Source organism: Suricata suricatta, chromosome 2 (assembly GCF_006229205.1).
Source record: "Suricata suricatta isolate VVHF042 chromosome 2, meerkat_22Aug2017_6uvM2_HiC, whole genome shotgun sequence".
In the NCBI taxonomy this organism is placed as follows: Eukaryota; Metazoa; Chordata; class Mammalia; order Carnivora; family Herpestidae; genus Suricata; species Suricata suricatta.
This window is the reverse complement of record NC_043701.1, coordinates 78,782,238-78,796,681: the sequence shown is the minus strand read 5'-3', so window position 1 is coordinate 78,796,681 and position 14,444 is coordinate 78,782,238. Positions and strand designations below refer to the sequence as shown.

General features: G+C 39.6%; 1 protein-coding gene across 3 annotated transcripts in view; it reads left to right on the top strand.

The window, feature by feature from the left end:
* CDK6 (cyclin dependent kinase 6) overlaps nucleotides 1-14,444 on the top strand; it is a 243,150-nt gene that overhangs the window by 160,994 nt on the left and 67,712 nt on the right. For all 3 annotated transcript variants that reach the window (XM_029929062.1, XM_029929053.1, XM_029929070.1), the window contains exon 5: nucleotides 13,216-13,325. In XM_029929062.1, coding sequence (XP_029784922.1) covers nucleotides 13,216-13,325 — 110 coding nt within the window. The remainder of the gene's footprint in view (nucleotides 1-13,215; nucleotides 13,326-14,444) is intronic.

Genomic DNA, 14,444 nt, shown 5'->3' with positions numbered 1-14,444 from the left:
TCTCCCTTTCTCTCTGTGCCTTCCCCATTCGCCATACTCTCTCTCAAAGAGAAACATTAAGAACATTTATTTGAACCATGCTTTTCCATTCCCCTGGTCACTCGCACTAACCATATAACTTGCCAGTGCCCATTTAGTAGGTTTACAAGAGAGATATGGACTTCAGAGACATTTGACTGTTTTCATAATAAAAGGTTCATTTTTAAATACTCTTACAAATCTGAGTGATGATGTTGCCTCCCAGAGTATATAGATTTTCTTAAGAGTTAAAATAACTTTTGAAAGGAAACGATGGGCACAGCCTGCCATATCCTGTGCTCAGAATAATATTCATTTCTACTTATCTGTGAAGGTTGAAGGAATGTCTGCAAATATTTGCTTGGTTTCTATGGTGAAGGCAGAGAGATCAAGTGTGTGATTGTTTAGCGTCAAAATCAAAACTACACTGTACGGTACTTCTAAAAAGAGAGTAAGTTTGTTACTTGAAACATGATAGGCATTTAGCAAGTGATAACTATTTTAAGTTTCATAATTTTAAGATGAAATTTATCTCTTTTTAATTTTTTTAATGTTTTATTTATTTTTGATACAGAGAGAGACAGAGCATGAGAGGGGGAGGGGCAGAAAGAGAAGGAGACACAGAACCGGAAGCAGGCTCCAGGCTCTGAGCTAGCTGTCAGCACAGAGCCTGACATGGGGCTCGAACCCACGAACGTGAGATCTGACCTGAGCCAAAGCCGGAGGCTTAACGGACTGAGCCACCCAGGCGCCCCTAAGATGAAATTTAAACAATACAGCCTGAAGGAAAACATGCCCTTTAGACATTTTAAAACTTTGTTTTATAAAAATAAAATGGTCTTCAACGTTATTAAAAAGTCCTGTGTTAACTAAAGATGGTGTTGGTGTACTCTCAGAATACTTGGCACAGGTATGGGGACATGACTGTGGCTCGTATGTTTATACTATATCGGAAGTTCTGCATCCTGCCCCAGCTTCTCTCTCCTAACTGTATAATCCTCCATTCTGTCGTCTGGCTCCACATACATTTTTAGAATACACATTTGTTTTTGCCTGCTGTACACAGCACTCTGAGGTGTTGTGGGTGGAAAGTCCACACAGAAATGGTCTCTACCCTCAAAGGGCTGGCTTTGGGTCAGGTAGGCAGTAAGTACACAATGAACAGGATACGGTGTGGTAAGTGCTGGGGTTACATGGAATTGGGAAGGACTAAGCAGCGCAAGGTTCACAAGAAATAAGAATGATATTGTGAGAAAACATTCCAGAGAAAGGTCCTAGCATATGACAAGGCCATGACATGACACAGCATGCATATTAAATGACCATAAATCATCTGAGCAGCTTGAGGAAAGCATTCATGTGAAGGAGGAGCTGGCAATAAAACCAGAGAGAAGGTGCGAGCCAGATCACAGGGGCACTGTGGGTAAACTGGACTTGAACGTGACTTTAAAAGCTCTGGAGAATGCATGGATTTTAAGCAGAAGGGTTGTAAGCATGGCTTCAGATGCAGTAGAGAGGACAGAGTGGAAGAAGGGAGACTGGTAGGAAAAGCCCAGAGGATGTTTGAGACTATCAGGAGAGGACAGGTTCACATTGGATTGTCAGGATCTGGTGACCTCACTGACAGTGGAGCCGAATGAGGAACATGGGTAGCGGGCGATTTTGCTTGCAGACACAGGGAATCTAAGAGGAGAAGCAATTTCAGAGGAATGACAATGCATGCATTTTGAAATTGAAATACCTGTGCGAGTACTGTGTGGGGACGTCCAGGAGAGAGAGTCAGATACCTGGGTCTGCGGAGTTACTGCTACAGGGTGGCGCTGGAGGGCGTCCGCGCATCCACGTATGATGCTCCCCAGAGGTTGTGCCTGAGGATCTTAACCTTAAAGGAAACAGTTATTTAAGGGACTGGTAGAGGAAGACACCTTAGAAGTAAGAGGGACACTAAGACAGGACTCTAGAATTCTGCATTTAAATCACTACAGTGCACCCTCCCACCACTCTCATTGTTTTTCAGCCAACTCATTTGACTTGGTGCTTTCCTAATTTGTGACCACCCTGTCCAGGACTGACAGGGTGCCTCTCAAAGAGTGGGCACCAACATGATGAGCTGAATTGATGCTCACTTGGATCTTTAAGGCTTGATGTCTGGGGATGATCTTTTTTAGGCTGATCTGCTGAACTATTAGCAGAATGAGAGAGAGGTATATGGCTCAGAAAGAGATGATATCATGAAAGGTCAGAAGCCTAGATCCCTGAACTCCACTTCCCTCTATCCTTCAGGGGGTCATTATCATCATGCCTTGAACACAGTACCCAGACCCCGGACTGCTGAGTGACTCTTCCCCAAAGATTCCTTCCGTTTCCACTTGGAGGGAATGCCCATCACCATTCTATTTCCCTATGTCAATGATCCGGTTTCTTTTTTAAAGTTAATGTGATTATTCAAAAGTACTAAGTTATTCTTATTGTCCTCATACTCTCCAGTCTAGCAGAGTGCCTCTGTCCTCCATTAGCACTGCCCCTAGGTTCCCTGTGCTTCATTCATGTATCCAGTCATCAGATAATTACTTACCACCTTTCAGGCATGACCTTGAATATACACTGTGACCAATAAATTGAATGACTGTAATGGAAACTAGAAAGTTCAAGTTCTGTAGAAATTTGGTGGAAGATCAGGAGACAGTGATCATTTCCAGTCGGGAGATCAGGAAAGGCTTCATGGAGGAAGTGATATGTGAGGATTCAGACCTGCAGAGACTCAGGGAAAGAAGATCCCACAGCGAAAACCATAGAAGCAGTGGCTAGGTGGTTGGAAATCACATCTAGATGGAGCTACTGGCTCCATTTCTGAACCTGGACAACTGTAGTTCCTGGGAATGGTGGACCACCTTGCTGCTGACAATGGATACATCAGAGCAGAAGCCAAAATCATTCATTACGGGCACAGTGCCCAGTGCTGAGAATCTCGTTTTTTTGTCATCTCATCTAACAAAACATCTTGTTCTGGCCCTTAGATTATAGATGAGTCTATTATTTGCTGCAAAGCACTTTGTGTGTTAACTTTTACTGGTACTTAATTCTTAATAGCTTCCACCTAACTGGCTTGGCAGAATTAGAATTCTGGTTATGATATTCTTTTTTTTTAAGTTTGTTTATTTATTTTAAGAGAGAAAACATGAGCAGAATAGGGACAGAGAGGGGGAGTGAGAATCCCAAGCAGGCCCCATGCCCTCAGTGCGGAGCACGATGCAGGGCTCAGTCACACAAACTGTGAGATCATGACCTGGGTCAAAATCAAGTGTCCGATGCTTAACTGAGGGACCCAGGCACCCCTGATTAGGATATTCTTTATTTAAATGTGTAACTTTAAAGAACTGAATTTTGAGACCCTTGATGAAAAGTCCGTGAAATTGCCACTAATTTTGATTTTCACATTGCTGGGAAAATCTACTACTTTCCCATAATAGTTTTGTGGAAGGAAAAAAAACATATGCTAGAGAGTTTTGTATTGGTTTGAAACAAATAAATAGCTCAGAGCGTGGTTTAGAAAGCCTTCATTTTGGCAGTAGAAAGATTGAGTTCTTCTGAGGATCGTATCCATATTCCTCAGAAATCCTTATCTAATTTTTCATTTGAGATGTGATGTTGAGATGGACCCCAAAAGGTGAATATCCCCATACTGATGTCCTCCATAAGTAATTACTAAACCAAAGGACAGGCATGGATATCCGAAGAATTCTTAGGTCTGTACAGTAATCTGCCTTTTTTTAAAGCTTCATGACCATTGCCACATCACTTAGGGACTCTTAGAATCCTAACAGAAGTCATCTTACAAATAATCTCATCTAAATTCCCCTGTTAACAGAGATTAAAATGAAGCTTAGACAAGAACTTGCCACCCATGGTCGTTTCTTCATCTGCAAATTCGATGTATTAGTCAAGGTCCCACCGGGAAATAGATGGCACACACACAGTAAGATAATTCAAAGAAGATGTGTTTACAGAGACAGGATTTATAAAGGTGGTTTAGAGGAAGTGTAGTGAATGGTGCCGGAACTTTGGTCTTAGTTGCCGCCAAGCTTTTACCATTCCCAAGCTTGACAGGAAGAGGGGGGAGCCATTCCTGGAATCAGGTAGAGCCCAGGATGGAGAGAGACTTTGTAATGGTTGCACAGACCACCGCTCTAGACAACCTTGTTGGGAGGAAATCAGGGTGTTAAAAGACTCGCCTCATGCTTCTCCCTCTCCCTGAACTCCTGCCTAGGCTTCCCATTGGCTAAGCCCAGTAAGAAGCTGGAGGGCATGTGGCAGTTACAGATCCACCCCGCCCACCAGGGCAGAAACCATCAGAAGAAAGATGACCAGCAGAGTGTTCGTGACTTGCTTTTCTGTCCTTGGTGCATATAGCTGTACAATAAGGATGGTTTAGATAACATCTACAGTCTTTTCCGGATCTTGGTGAAAAGGAGCATGAATAAAAGACTGTTATATCGAATATTATAAGTAACAGTGGTTTACTCTGATGTACTTTGAGTCCGAGTTGGCTTTGGCTTTATTTTATCTTATACTGTTACTGAACTGGTTCAAAAAATGGTGGATAGAGATCAAAGCAGTTTAAACAGATACGTCCACTTGAGTAAATATCCTTGAACTCTCCTCCCACCCTGCCGTCTTCCGCTCCCCCTCCTGTTGCCAAATCCATTCAGCACCTCTAGAGGCTGTTAATACATGTAATGATTGTAATAAACATCGCACTTTTGCTTTGGTTCCAGCTGGCTCAAGCCACCAAACTCTGTCCATAGGTCCTATTGTTGTCTTCACTTAGTAGACAACTGCATTGTTATCATTAGAGGCTACCTTTGTTGTAGATTTCTAAATGTTGATCTTTATACATTGCATTCATTGATTCCCTCTACATGTTCCTAAGTTTAAACTCACCATTATATTTTGTGTTTAAGAATACTTAGGAATATTAAACCTCAGGGAGAGTTGATTACATCGTTGAGAACATTCCTCATGTCATGCCCTAAAAGCTTGAAACACTTTTTTCAGGTTTGCCCATTCCTTAAAAAGCTTTAAAGTAAAAATTAATAAATCTGGTTATGTGTAACAAACTGGTTTTAAGTTAGGCAGTCTCCATGAAAAAACTTTAGAAGCACAGAGTGTAATAATTCTAAAGCAAATAGAATTTGTATTTTACTGTCAGGAAAAATTGTTACAATCTGTTCTTTAAAAACTTGGAATTTATATATTTTCAATCCCATGAAGTTGCAGAAATTGCCATCATTTGAGATATTTTAGATTACAGTGACTTAAAGTGAGGACTGAGAGACTCTGGAGCAGAGAATATGGAATAGCCAGAAAAATCAGCAAATGAAAACTGGGGATGCTGCTGATATAGGAGATATTACATAAACTAGGGAACAACTGTTAGATTTCTATCTATTGCAAAAGGTAGTCATTTGTTATTTTTAAATGAAGGCCTTGGGCATTGTTGGGTTTATCTTTTTTTTTTTTTTTTAGAGAATTAACTAGAAATGTAAATCTTGTACAATTATTGTTTTCTTTTGGAATTCAAGTCTGTTGAACTCCACAAAGACTTAACCAAAAAGATATCTCTTTAGACAAATGCTGATAGTTCAAATAGAGTATAAGCACCCACCTAATTAATAAATGTCATTCCTCCCACTTTCTTACAATGATTTACACATAGACCAACGAAAAATCTTAGAAATACCAAAGAGATTTTTAAATCTTTTTTTAATTGAAGTTATTAAATAGGAATTTGACAAATAGAGGTCATATCATACAGAGCACTATTGTTCAGGAATTTTGAAATCCTTTTCTTAAACCTTTTTTTAAGGATATCATTTAACACCAAAGGATAGCTGAGTTTTTGAGATCTGCGAACTCTTTTAGAAATTCACATTGAAACATCAAAGTGAATTTAAAATCTTTCCCTCTTGGTTATTTAATTACAACCTGCGTGCCAGCCTGTTGATTTCTGGATGTTTGGAGTGCTGATTGAAGCTCCTGTATTGGATGCTGAGGAAGGAGCACAGGGCTGAAAGTCCTGGTGAGAACCCCAGCTCCTCCGCATCTCTGCTCCCTGATTCCGGCCAATGACTCCACCTCTCTGAAATTCAGTTTTCTTAGCTCGCAAATGCTTATCGACAGCAGCTGACTGACCTTGTACCTCTGAAATCCTCCACCAGCCCCTTTTTCCTTCCCACATTCCATCTCCTGCACTGCCATGTTTTCATGGCAACTGTTCATTTAAAGCTTGGTATCCAGGGGCACCTGGGTGGCTCAGTCAGCTAAGTGTCTAACTCTGGATTTGTGTTCAGGTCATGATCTGACAGTTTGTGAGATTGAGCCCTGCATCAGGCTCTGTGCTGCTTGGGATTCTCTTTCTCTCTCTCTCTCTTTCTCTCTCTCTCTCTCTCTCTCTCTCTCTCTCTCTCTCTGTCCCCTCTCCCCCAACTCATACACTCTCTCTCTCAAAATAAATTTAAAAAATTTTAATAAAAAATAAGGTTTGGTTTCCATGTATAGAATTCCAGCAATCATTGCTATACACATATATGATTACTGTATTACACCCACACATAATCTGTTAATAAAAATTAGAAGGAGAGCCTGAGTGGAGGGGAGAGTCAGTCATTTGGGCTTCAACTCTTGATTTCAGCTCAAGTCATGATCCCAGGGTCATGAGATTGAGCCCCCTGTTGGGCTCCATGCTAAGCATGGAGTCTGAGATTCTCTCTCTCCCTCTGCCCTTCTTCCCCACTTGCTCACTCTCTCTCTTTCTCTCTCTCTGTCTCAAAAAAAAACCAATATATTTCACCCTCTGCCAAAACTTATTCACTTAACAGTGTATCATGGACATCTTTCTGTGGTAGCACAAATGAGTGGAAGTGAAAGCTAGCTATGATAGCTGAATAATATTCCCCTATTGGAAATCTTGTGGGGTAAATATCTTCGTGAATACCTTTTTGTATACTAGACTGAATATTTCAGCTAAACTCCTGCAAGTGGAACTCTGGTTCAGAAACATGTGCACCATTCATTTTATAAATACAGTCAGATTGTCCTCTAAGAAGAGTGTGCCGATCTACAGTTTGAAACAGTTTTCCCATACCACAACCAACCCGGAATAGTGTCATTCTCTTCATTTCCACTAGTCAGTAAAAATGATAACCCTTTATTGTGATGACTTTCTCCCTTTTTTCCTTCCTTTCTTTCTTTTAATGAAATTAAGTCGTCTTTGAGAGTGTGTTTCTTTTGGTGAATTGTCTTTTTATATTCTTTATCCATTGTTCTGTTGTATTGTTTATTTATGTGATTTAAGATGTTTTATTCCAGTCATTTGCCTTTTGCCTATATTTTATACTCTGTGACAAAGAGAATTTCACTTCGAAATAGCTGGAGCTGTGAATTTTTTCATCTCTAGCTTCTGAATTTCTGTTCTTGATGAAAAAGGCCTCCATATCCTAAGGTCCTTTTCTGTTTTCTTTTCTTTTCTTTTTTTTTAAGTTTATTTATTTGTTCTGAGAGAGAGAGAGAGAGAGAGAGAGAACATGTGCAAGCTGGGGAGGGACAGAAAGAGAGGGTGAGAGAGAATCCCAAGAAGGCTCTACGCTGACAGTGCAGAGCAGATAATGGGCTCAGACTCAGAAACTACAAGATCATGACCTGAGGCAAGATCAAGAGTCAGATGCTTAACCAACTGAGCCACCCAGGCGCCCCTCTCTTCTGTTTTTTTCTAATACATTTTTCTAGCTCTACTTCACCCATTCAGGTCTTCTGTGTACATACCATTTCTCTTTATACATGGTGTAAAGTAAGGATCAAAACTTTCTTCCACATGGGTGGCCAGTTGTCTTGCTTTCAAATGTTGAAGTATATTTTCTCTCTCTCTAAGATGAAATTCAGCTGTTGGCTCCATAGCTCATGGGTTAGAGCACTGGTCTTGTAAGATGAAATTCAGCACCTATAGTAAGAGTATTAAACCCCATAAATATATCAATCTCTTTCTGGACTTCGTTCCTTTTTTTTAACCTGTTAGCACCTACTGTTTTCTTTTCCATTCCGTAGAATATATTTGCAAATTCTTCTCATCCTTAGTTCTCAAACTGTTTTTTAGCTCTTTTTAAACATTATTCTGCTGGAGTCCCCATATTGTCAAAGTTAAATTCCTCCCTCAAATCATTGCATTGCCTTTAACTTTCATGTTAATATAGGAATGACAATTGTCTTTATAATAGGACTTTTTCCCCTTCTAGGCATGGTCTGTCTCATCATTTATTTAGTTTTTAAATTCTTCAACAATAGTATATAATTTTATGTATATATGTTTTTCTTTTTTTAATCCTTTAGTGTCTTAATTTTTTTGTTAGTATTGTGAATAGGATACTTTTTACATTATATTTTGTAACTGACTTATTAGGATTTATGTATTTATTTTATATCTTATGTCTACCATCAGCTAAATTATTATCCAAATAATATTTTTGTTGTCATAAATGTTATTTACAAGAATATAAGGCCAGTCTATATAGAGCAGAATCCCTTAGAAATATAAGGAGATTCTGGAAGCAGAGAAAACAAAAACTCAGTTCTCTTCCAGAGTTTGACAAAGTATAGAAAAGTATAAGGATATGTATGAGACAAAGTCTTAATTAATCAAGAATTTCACACTTAAAAGAGAATTGCTTTCCTGACACCCTATGACACAAAACCCAACTATGCACATAGTTGTAAAGAAAGCAATAATAAATTCTACCAAGTAGAAATTGTATAGTTTACATTTTCTGACCATGAATTTCTAAACCTGGAAATCCACCAATTAAGAGATAACCATAGAGTCACCCAGTAGGTTGAGAGTGCAGCTTCAGCTCAGGTCACAATCTCAGCATTTGTGAGTTCAAGCCCCACAGGCTCTGCGCTGACAGTGCCTGCTTCAGTCTTCTGCCTCCCTCACTCTCTGCCTCTCCTCTGCTCGCTTGAGCACATGTACTCTCTCTCAAAAATAAACACTTTTTTAAAAAGAAAGACAACCATAAATAACCTGACCATATGGAAATTTTAAAACATTTTTAAGGTTATTTATTTATTTTGAGAGAGACAGAGAGAGGGTAAGCAGGTGAGGGGCAGAGAGAGAAGAAGAGAGAAGGAATCCCAAGCAGGCTCCTCATTAGCAGCATGGAGTCTTACTTGGACTCAAACTCATGAAACTGAGATCATGACCTGAGCCAGAACCAAGAGTTAGACACTTAACCAACTGAGCCACCCAGGGGGCCCCTAAAACACTTATCTAAATAATGTTTTCTTCAAAGTAGTTTACTCTTGAATTAAAGAGAAAAATACACCATTAAGAAAGAATATTCGATTTTCTCTTTCTCAGAAAACTGAGGAAGCAGATGACATTACAATAATTATAAGGAATCCTATGTAAAAATTTAAGCCAATACATTTTAAAATCTAGACTAAGGGTTTTCATAGGGGAAATCCTTTATCATTACCAAAGTTGACTCAAAAAGAGATTGAAACTTAAACAGACTTAAGAAGAAATTCTGAAAATTGTTAAAGACATAGCTGCTAATGAAGATCCAGACCCAGATGGTTTTATGAGTGAGTCCTTTTAAGAGACTGATTATTCTGATGTTGCTTATAATGTTCCAGAATACAGAGGTAGGAACCTTGCACATTTCTAATATCAAAACATGAAAAATTAACCCAAAAAAGAAACTGTAGCTCAGTCTCACTCATGAATATAAATCAATATAAATAAATATTAACAGAATCTAAAGGTCTATTAAAAGAATAATATTTCATGATTGGGAGTGATTTACTCCAAAAAGGCCAGGATGGTACAATACTAGGATATCTGTTAATGTGATTAATATACCATTCATAGAATAAAGGAGAATGATCATGTGATCATTATTAATAGACATTTAAAGATATTTCATAAATTTTTTATGGGATTTATTTATTTTTGAGAGACAGAGACAGTGCGAGCAGGGGAGGGTCAGAGAGAGAGGGAGATACAGAATCTGAAGGAGGCTCCAGGCTCTGAGCTGTGAGCACAGAGCCCGACGCAGGGTGTGAACCCACAAACCGTGAGATCATGACCTGAGCCAAAGCCGGACGCTCAACCAACTGAGCCACCCAGGCGCCCCTAAAGATATTTCACAAAAATTCATTATCCATTTTGAGTGGCAGCTAATTTTCAAGAAGAATAAAAAGGAACTTTCTAAGCATATCAGTATAGTTACTTAAACTGTCTAAACATTTATTTGATGATCATCCTAGGTACACTGATTAAAGTACTAAAAGTGAAAACAGTCCTGCTAAAGAGTTCTGGGATGGGTATTCAGTAAAAAATCAGAGCCTTTTTAGAACAGCTTAAAATAATGCATTATTCAGATTAAAATATTCATCCCATATGTTGCTAGACTTTATTTCAAATGGAGATCAAAAGGTGGGTGTGTGCCTAAACACTGTCTATGTCTATAAACCACTGAGTGGAAGGAACTTTATGGGCCATTTACACCTGCACTTTTGTTTGCAATGTATCAGAGAAGCAGGGAAATATTAATAAAGCAGAAATAATTTGTGCAAGTAAAAACTAGAGCCCAGAATTGGATGCTTTTCTTAGCAAATGTAGTAAGTGCCTTCTTTCTCAGGAATGACTGGTGATTGAATTTTGTCCAGCTGCTTTAAATCATTAATTTGGTATTTGTTAAACCCCGGTTTATGTGAACAGTATTGTGATGGGTATTTGCAGACGTAACCATGGATAAAATCAGGCCGATACCCTCTGGAACAAACCGTATTATGAACTATGTTACAAGGTATGATTTTCAGATGGTAGTGTGTTCAGAGAGGTGATGGCATCAAAGCCAGGCTTTGTAGGATAAATAGCATTTCAACATGTGGAGAGAAGGAAAAGCTTTCCAGACCAGAACAGTAGAATCAACTAAAGCATGGAGGCAGGAGCTGGATAAAATGTTTATATAATTGAGTGGTGCTCAGACCTAGCTAAGGGTCAGTGTTACCTGAAGAACTTTGTAAAAATAAAAAGAGAGAGAGAGAGAGAGGGAGAGAACTCCAAGGACCCCACTGTGGAGACCTAATTCAGTGACAGAGATAAGGCCCAGATGTCTATGTTTTTCTAAAAGCCCCATGGATAATTCTGATGCACGTACTGTGGTCTAGTACGTGACCAGGCTGTAAGGATTATGAAGATACTGTGGGCTATACTGCTGGAAGGATATAGGAGAGCCAGTGATAACCAAGTAGCACCATTTGGTACTGTGGGTTTGTTTGCTTCCTTTTTTTTTTTTAAGTTTATTCATTTTATTTTAAAAGAGAGAGAAAGTATGTGCATTAGTGGAGGAGGGGCAGATAGAGAGAGGGAGGTAGAGAATCCCAAGCAGGCTCCGAGCTGTCAGCACAGACCCCAGTGCAGGGCTTGATCTCACTAACCATGAGATCATGACCTAAGCTAAAATCAGAAGTCAGACACTTGACCAGCTGAGCCATGTAGGCACCCAATTTGCTTCCTTTTTTTAATTTCTATTATATCACTTCCATCCCTCCATTAGATGTCAACCAGATATCCCTCACACAAAATTTGACCTCTTGTGTGAATTCAAAGCAACACCTGTTAAATGAGATAAAGAGGAAGAACTGGTCAAGAATCTTGTTCCAGTTAGATATTGCTGTATAATTCTCCCTACAAAACTTAAAACAACAGTCATTTTATTATCACTTCTAATCCTGTGAGTTGACTGGACTCAGCGAGGCAGTTTTGCTCACTGTAACACTGGCGGGAGTGGGCCGCAGTTGTCTGGGAGATTGGTCTAACTGGAGTGTCCAAGACACCTCATTCATATGGGTTTCAGCAGAGAGCTCAGCTGGGCCTCTGCACTGGAACGTCTTGTGGACTTCTCACTGCGTGGCATCTGGGCTCCAGAGGAAGTGTCTCAAGAGCAAGCATTCAAAAAGGCCCAGACTACCAGGCTTCTGCTGACCTAGTTTTGGTAACCTCAGACAGTTGAGTTGAGCACATCACTAAGACTAACTCCAGTTCAGTGGAAGGTGAATTAAACTCCATCCCTTGATGGGAGGAGCAGCATGTGCCCACAGGAAAGAAGGAAATAGAGGGCTATCATGTTTTGGAGAATTGCTACTGCATTCTTCATGCACCAAGTTCTACAGCATCTAAATACATAAAGGAGAATTTTAGGAAATTTAGATAGATGTCAACCAAAGTACAATTGGACAAAACAGTAAGTAAGGATAAAAGGAATCTGAATAACACAAAATGCTTATGTAATAGATTTATGTCTTGAATTCCTTATCTGACAGTAAAGAAAATTCCTTTGTTTCAGGCATCCATAGAATATTCTCCCCACAAAAGAGAAGCACTTGAACCCCTATATTCTGGCATAAATCTGAAAGCCTATACCTCTGTTTCCTTACCTCACAGCCTTGCAGAAATAGTTGTACTTGAATTTGTTTTACCTGTTACTAAACACTACTCTGTATTAAATGAGATTCTTCCTATTTGGAAATCCTGTCCTCTGGATGACTTTTTTTTAACACATGTTGTAAATAATTGAGTTACACATTCTCTCTTAAGTTCTTTGTTTTTTATTTGTTTTCTGAAAAGAGTGGCATTGAAGGAGGCTTGATTTTGATTTTTCACAGTCTCATGACAAGAGTAGTTTTGACTTGTCCTGGGTGCTTTTCAGACTTCAAGGTCACTGGACTTATCTTCTGATTTCCCAATACTGCTGACCTAGGAATTGAGCTGGAATTGGTGCCAACACCTGTTCTCCATGTATTGTTTTTCTAAGCCCCTTAACAAAAAGATAATAGTTTTTAAGATTCATTTTTTTTAAGTCTTTGCTTTGCTTTCTGAAATTCAGTTATTTTACCATCTTAGTAAGAAACACCCAAGTCTGAGGTGGGAACCCAGATTGTGGGGATGATGTCATTTCCTGGCCAACTCTGTCAGTGATGAGTCCTAGTTATTTATTGCTTCTATCTCAGTGTCCCCATGCGATGCCAACAGCTCTTTGTGAACTGGATCTTGACATTAAATAACCAACCAGCCAGGATGAGAAGTTTAAGCAACCAGCCATCTTCCTCAGTAACACTCAGATCCGTTTGCCCTTGCAGGTCGTCACGCTGTGGTACAGAGCTCCAGAAGTCTTGCTGCAGTCCAGCTACGCCACCCCTGTGGACCTCTGGAGTGTTGGCTGCATATTTGCAGAAATGTTTCGTAGAAAGTAAGATATGCCTTTTGTTTCACTCTGTCTTCCTTGGAAAGAGACTTTTTGGGTCTTCAGTGATTTAAGTGACAGCATTAGCATTTCTGTTGCAAGTAAGGCCGTCCTAGGTCCAGATCCACCTGCTTTGGTACTACGTCCAAGCCTGTCCTGGAAACACTCTCTCAGTCCTTATGGTATACTTTTGCATGACTCCAGCTTCCAGCTCTCAGAAACTCTGTTTGGAAAGAAACATGGTGCTATTCTTAACGACTTATTTTTGTTGGTGATGATGGGACATAAAATATCCTCACCATGGACTTTGTCCGCGGGAGAAGGACCAGGGCTGTTAAGTGTATGGGGATTTTGATGGTGAGAATAGTTTGCTTAAACAGAATGTTCAGACTGAAAGGGAGTAGGCAAAGAAGATGTCAGCACTACTTCAGAATACTGAAAATGCTGTCAGGTGGAGAAGAGGTTAGACATACCCAGGAGCCACAGAGAGCAAAACAAGGACCAAAGATCCAGAAATTACAGAAATAAAGATTTTTGCTCAGAAGTGGGAAAATCTAATGTTAAGTAGTTCTCTAAAGAGAAGATGGGAGTCGGTGAAAGTAATGCATTCTCACAGGGTATCCAAGAAGACACTGGACCATCACACATTGGAGGTATTTGCAGTGGCATTCTTGGACTGGGTGCATGGGTTAGATGACCTCCAGGGCCCTCGGACTCTGAGCGTCTATGATTCATTTGTTTGATTTTCAGGTCACAACAAGTAGCCAAACAATACAACAAAGATCTGTCGGGAAAATAATCCATTCCCAGTACAAAAATCAGCAAATCAAAATTAAGCAGAGAACCTACTCATAATTTAATAACTCCTTGTTTTCTATTTTCATTTCCCTATTTCCCTGGGAAATGTGAGCTGGGAAGCTGAGTATATTCCCATTGTGCATGTTATGTTCAGAATGTCAGTTACGTGATAGCTCATGAGGAAGAGAAGTGGTCAGCCATTGCTTGCTTGGCTGTTTGTTCTTGTGTTTTAACCAAATGACGTTTAGTGCATGTAATAAATTTGGGGACCTATTTTTAGAACTCAACATTTTTATATGTTGCGCACTGTGGGGATCATGCCAAAAA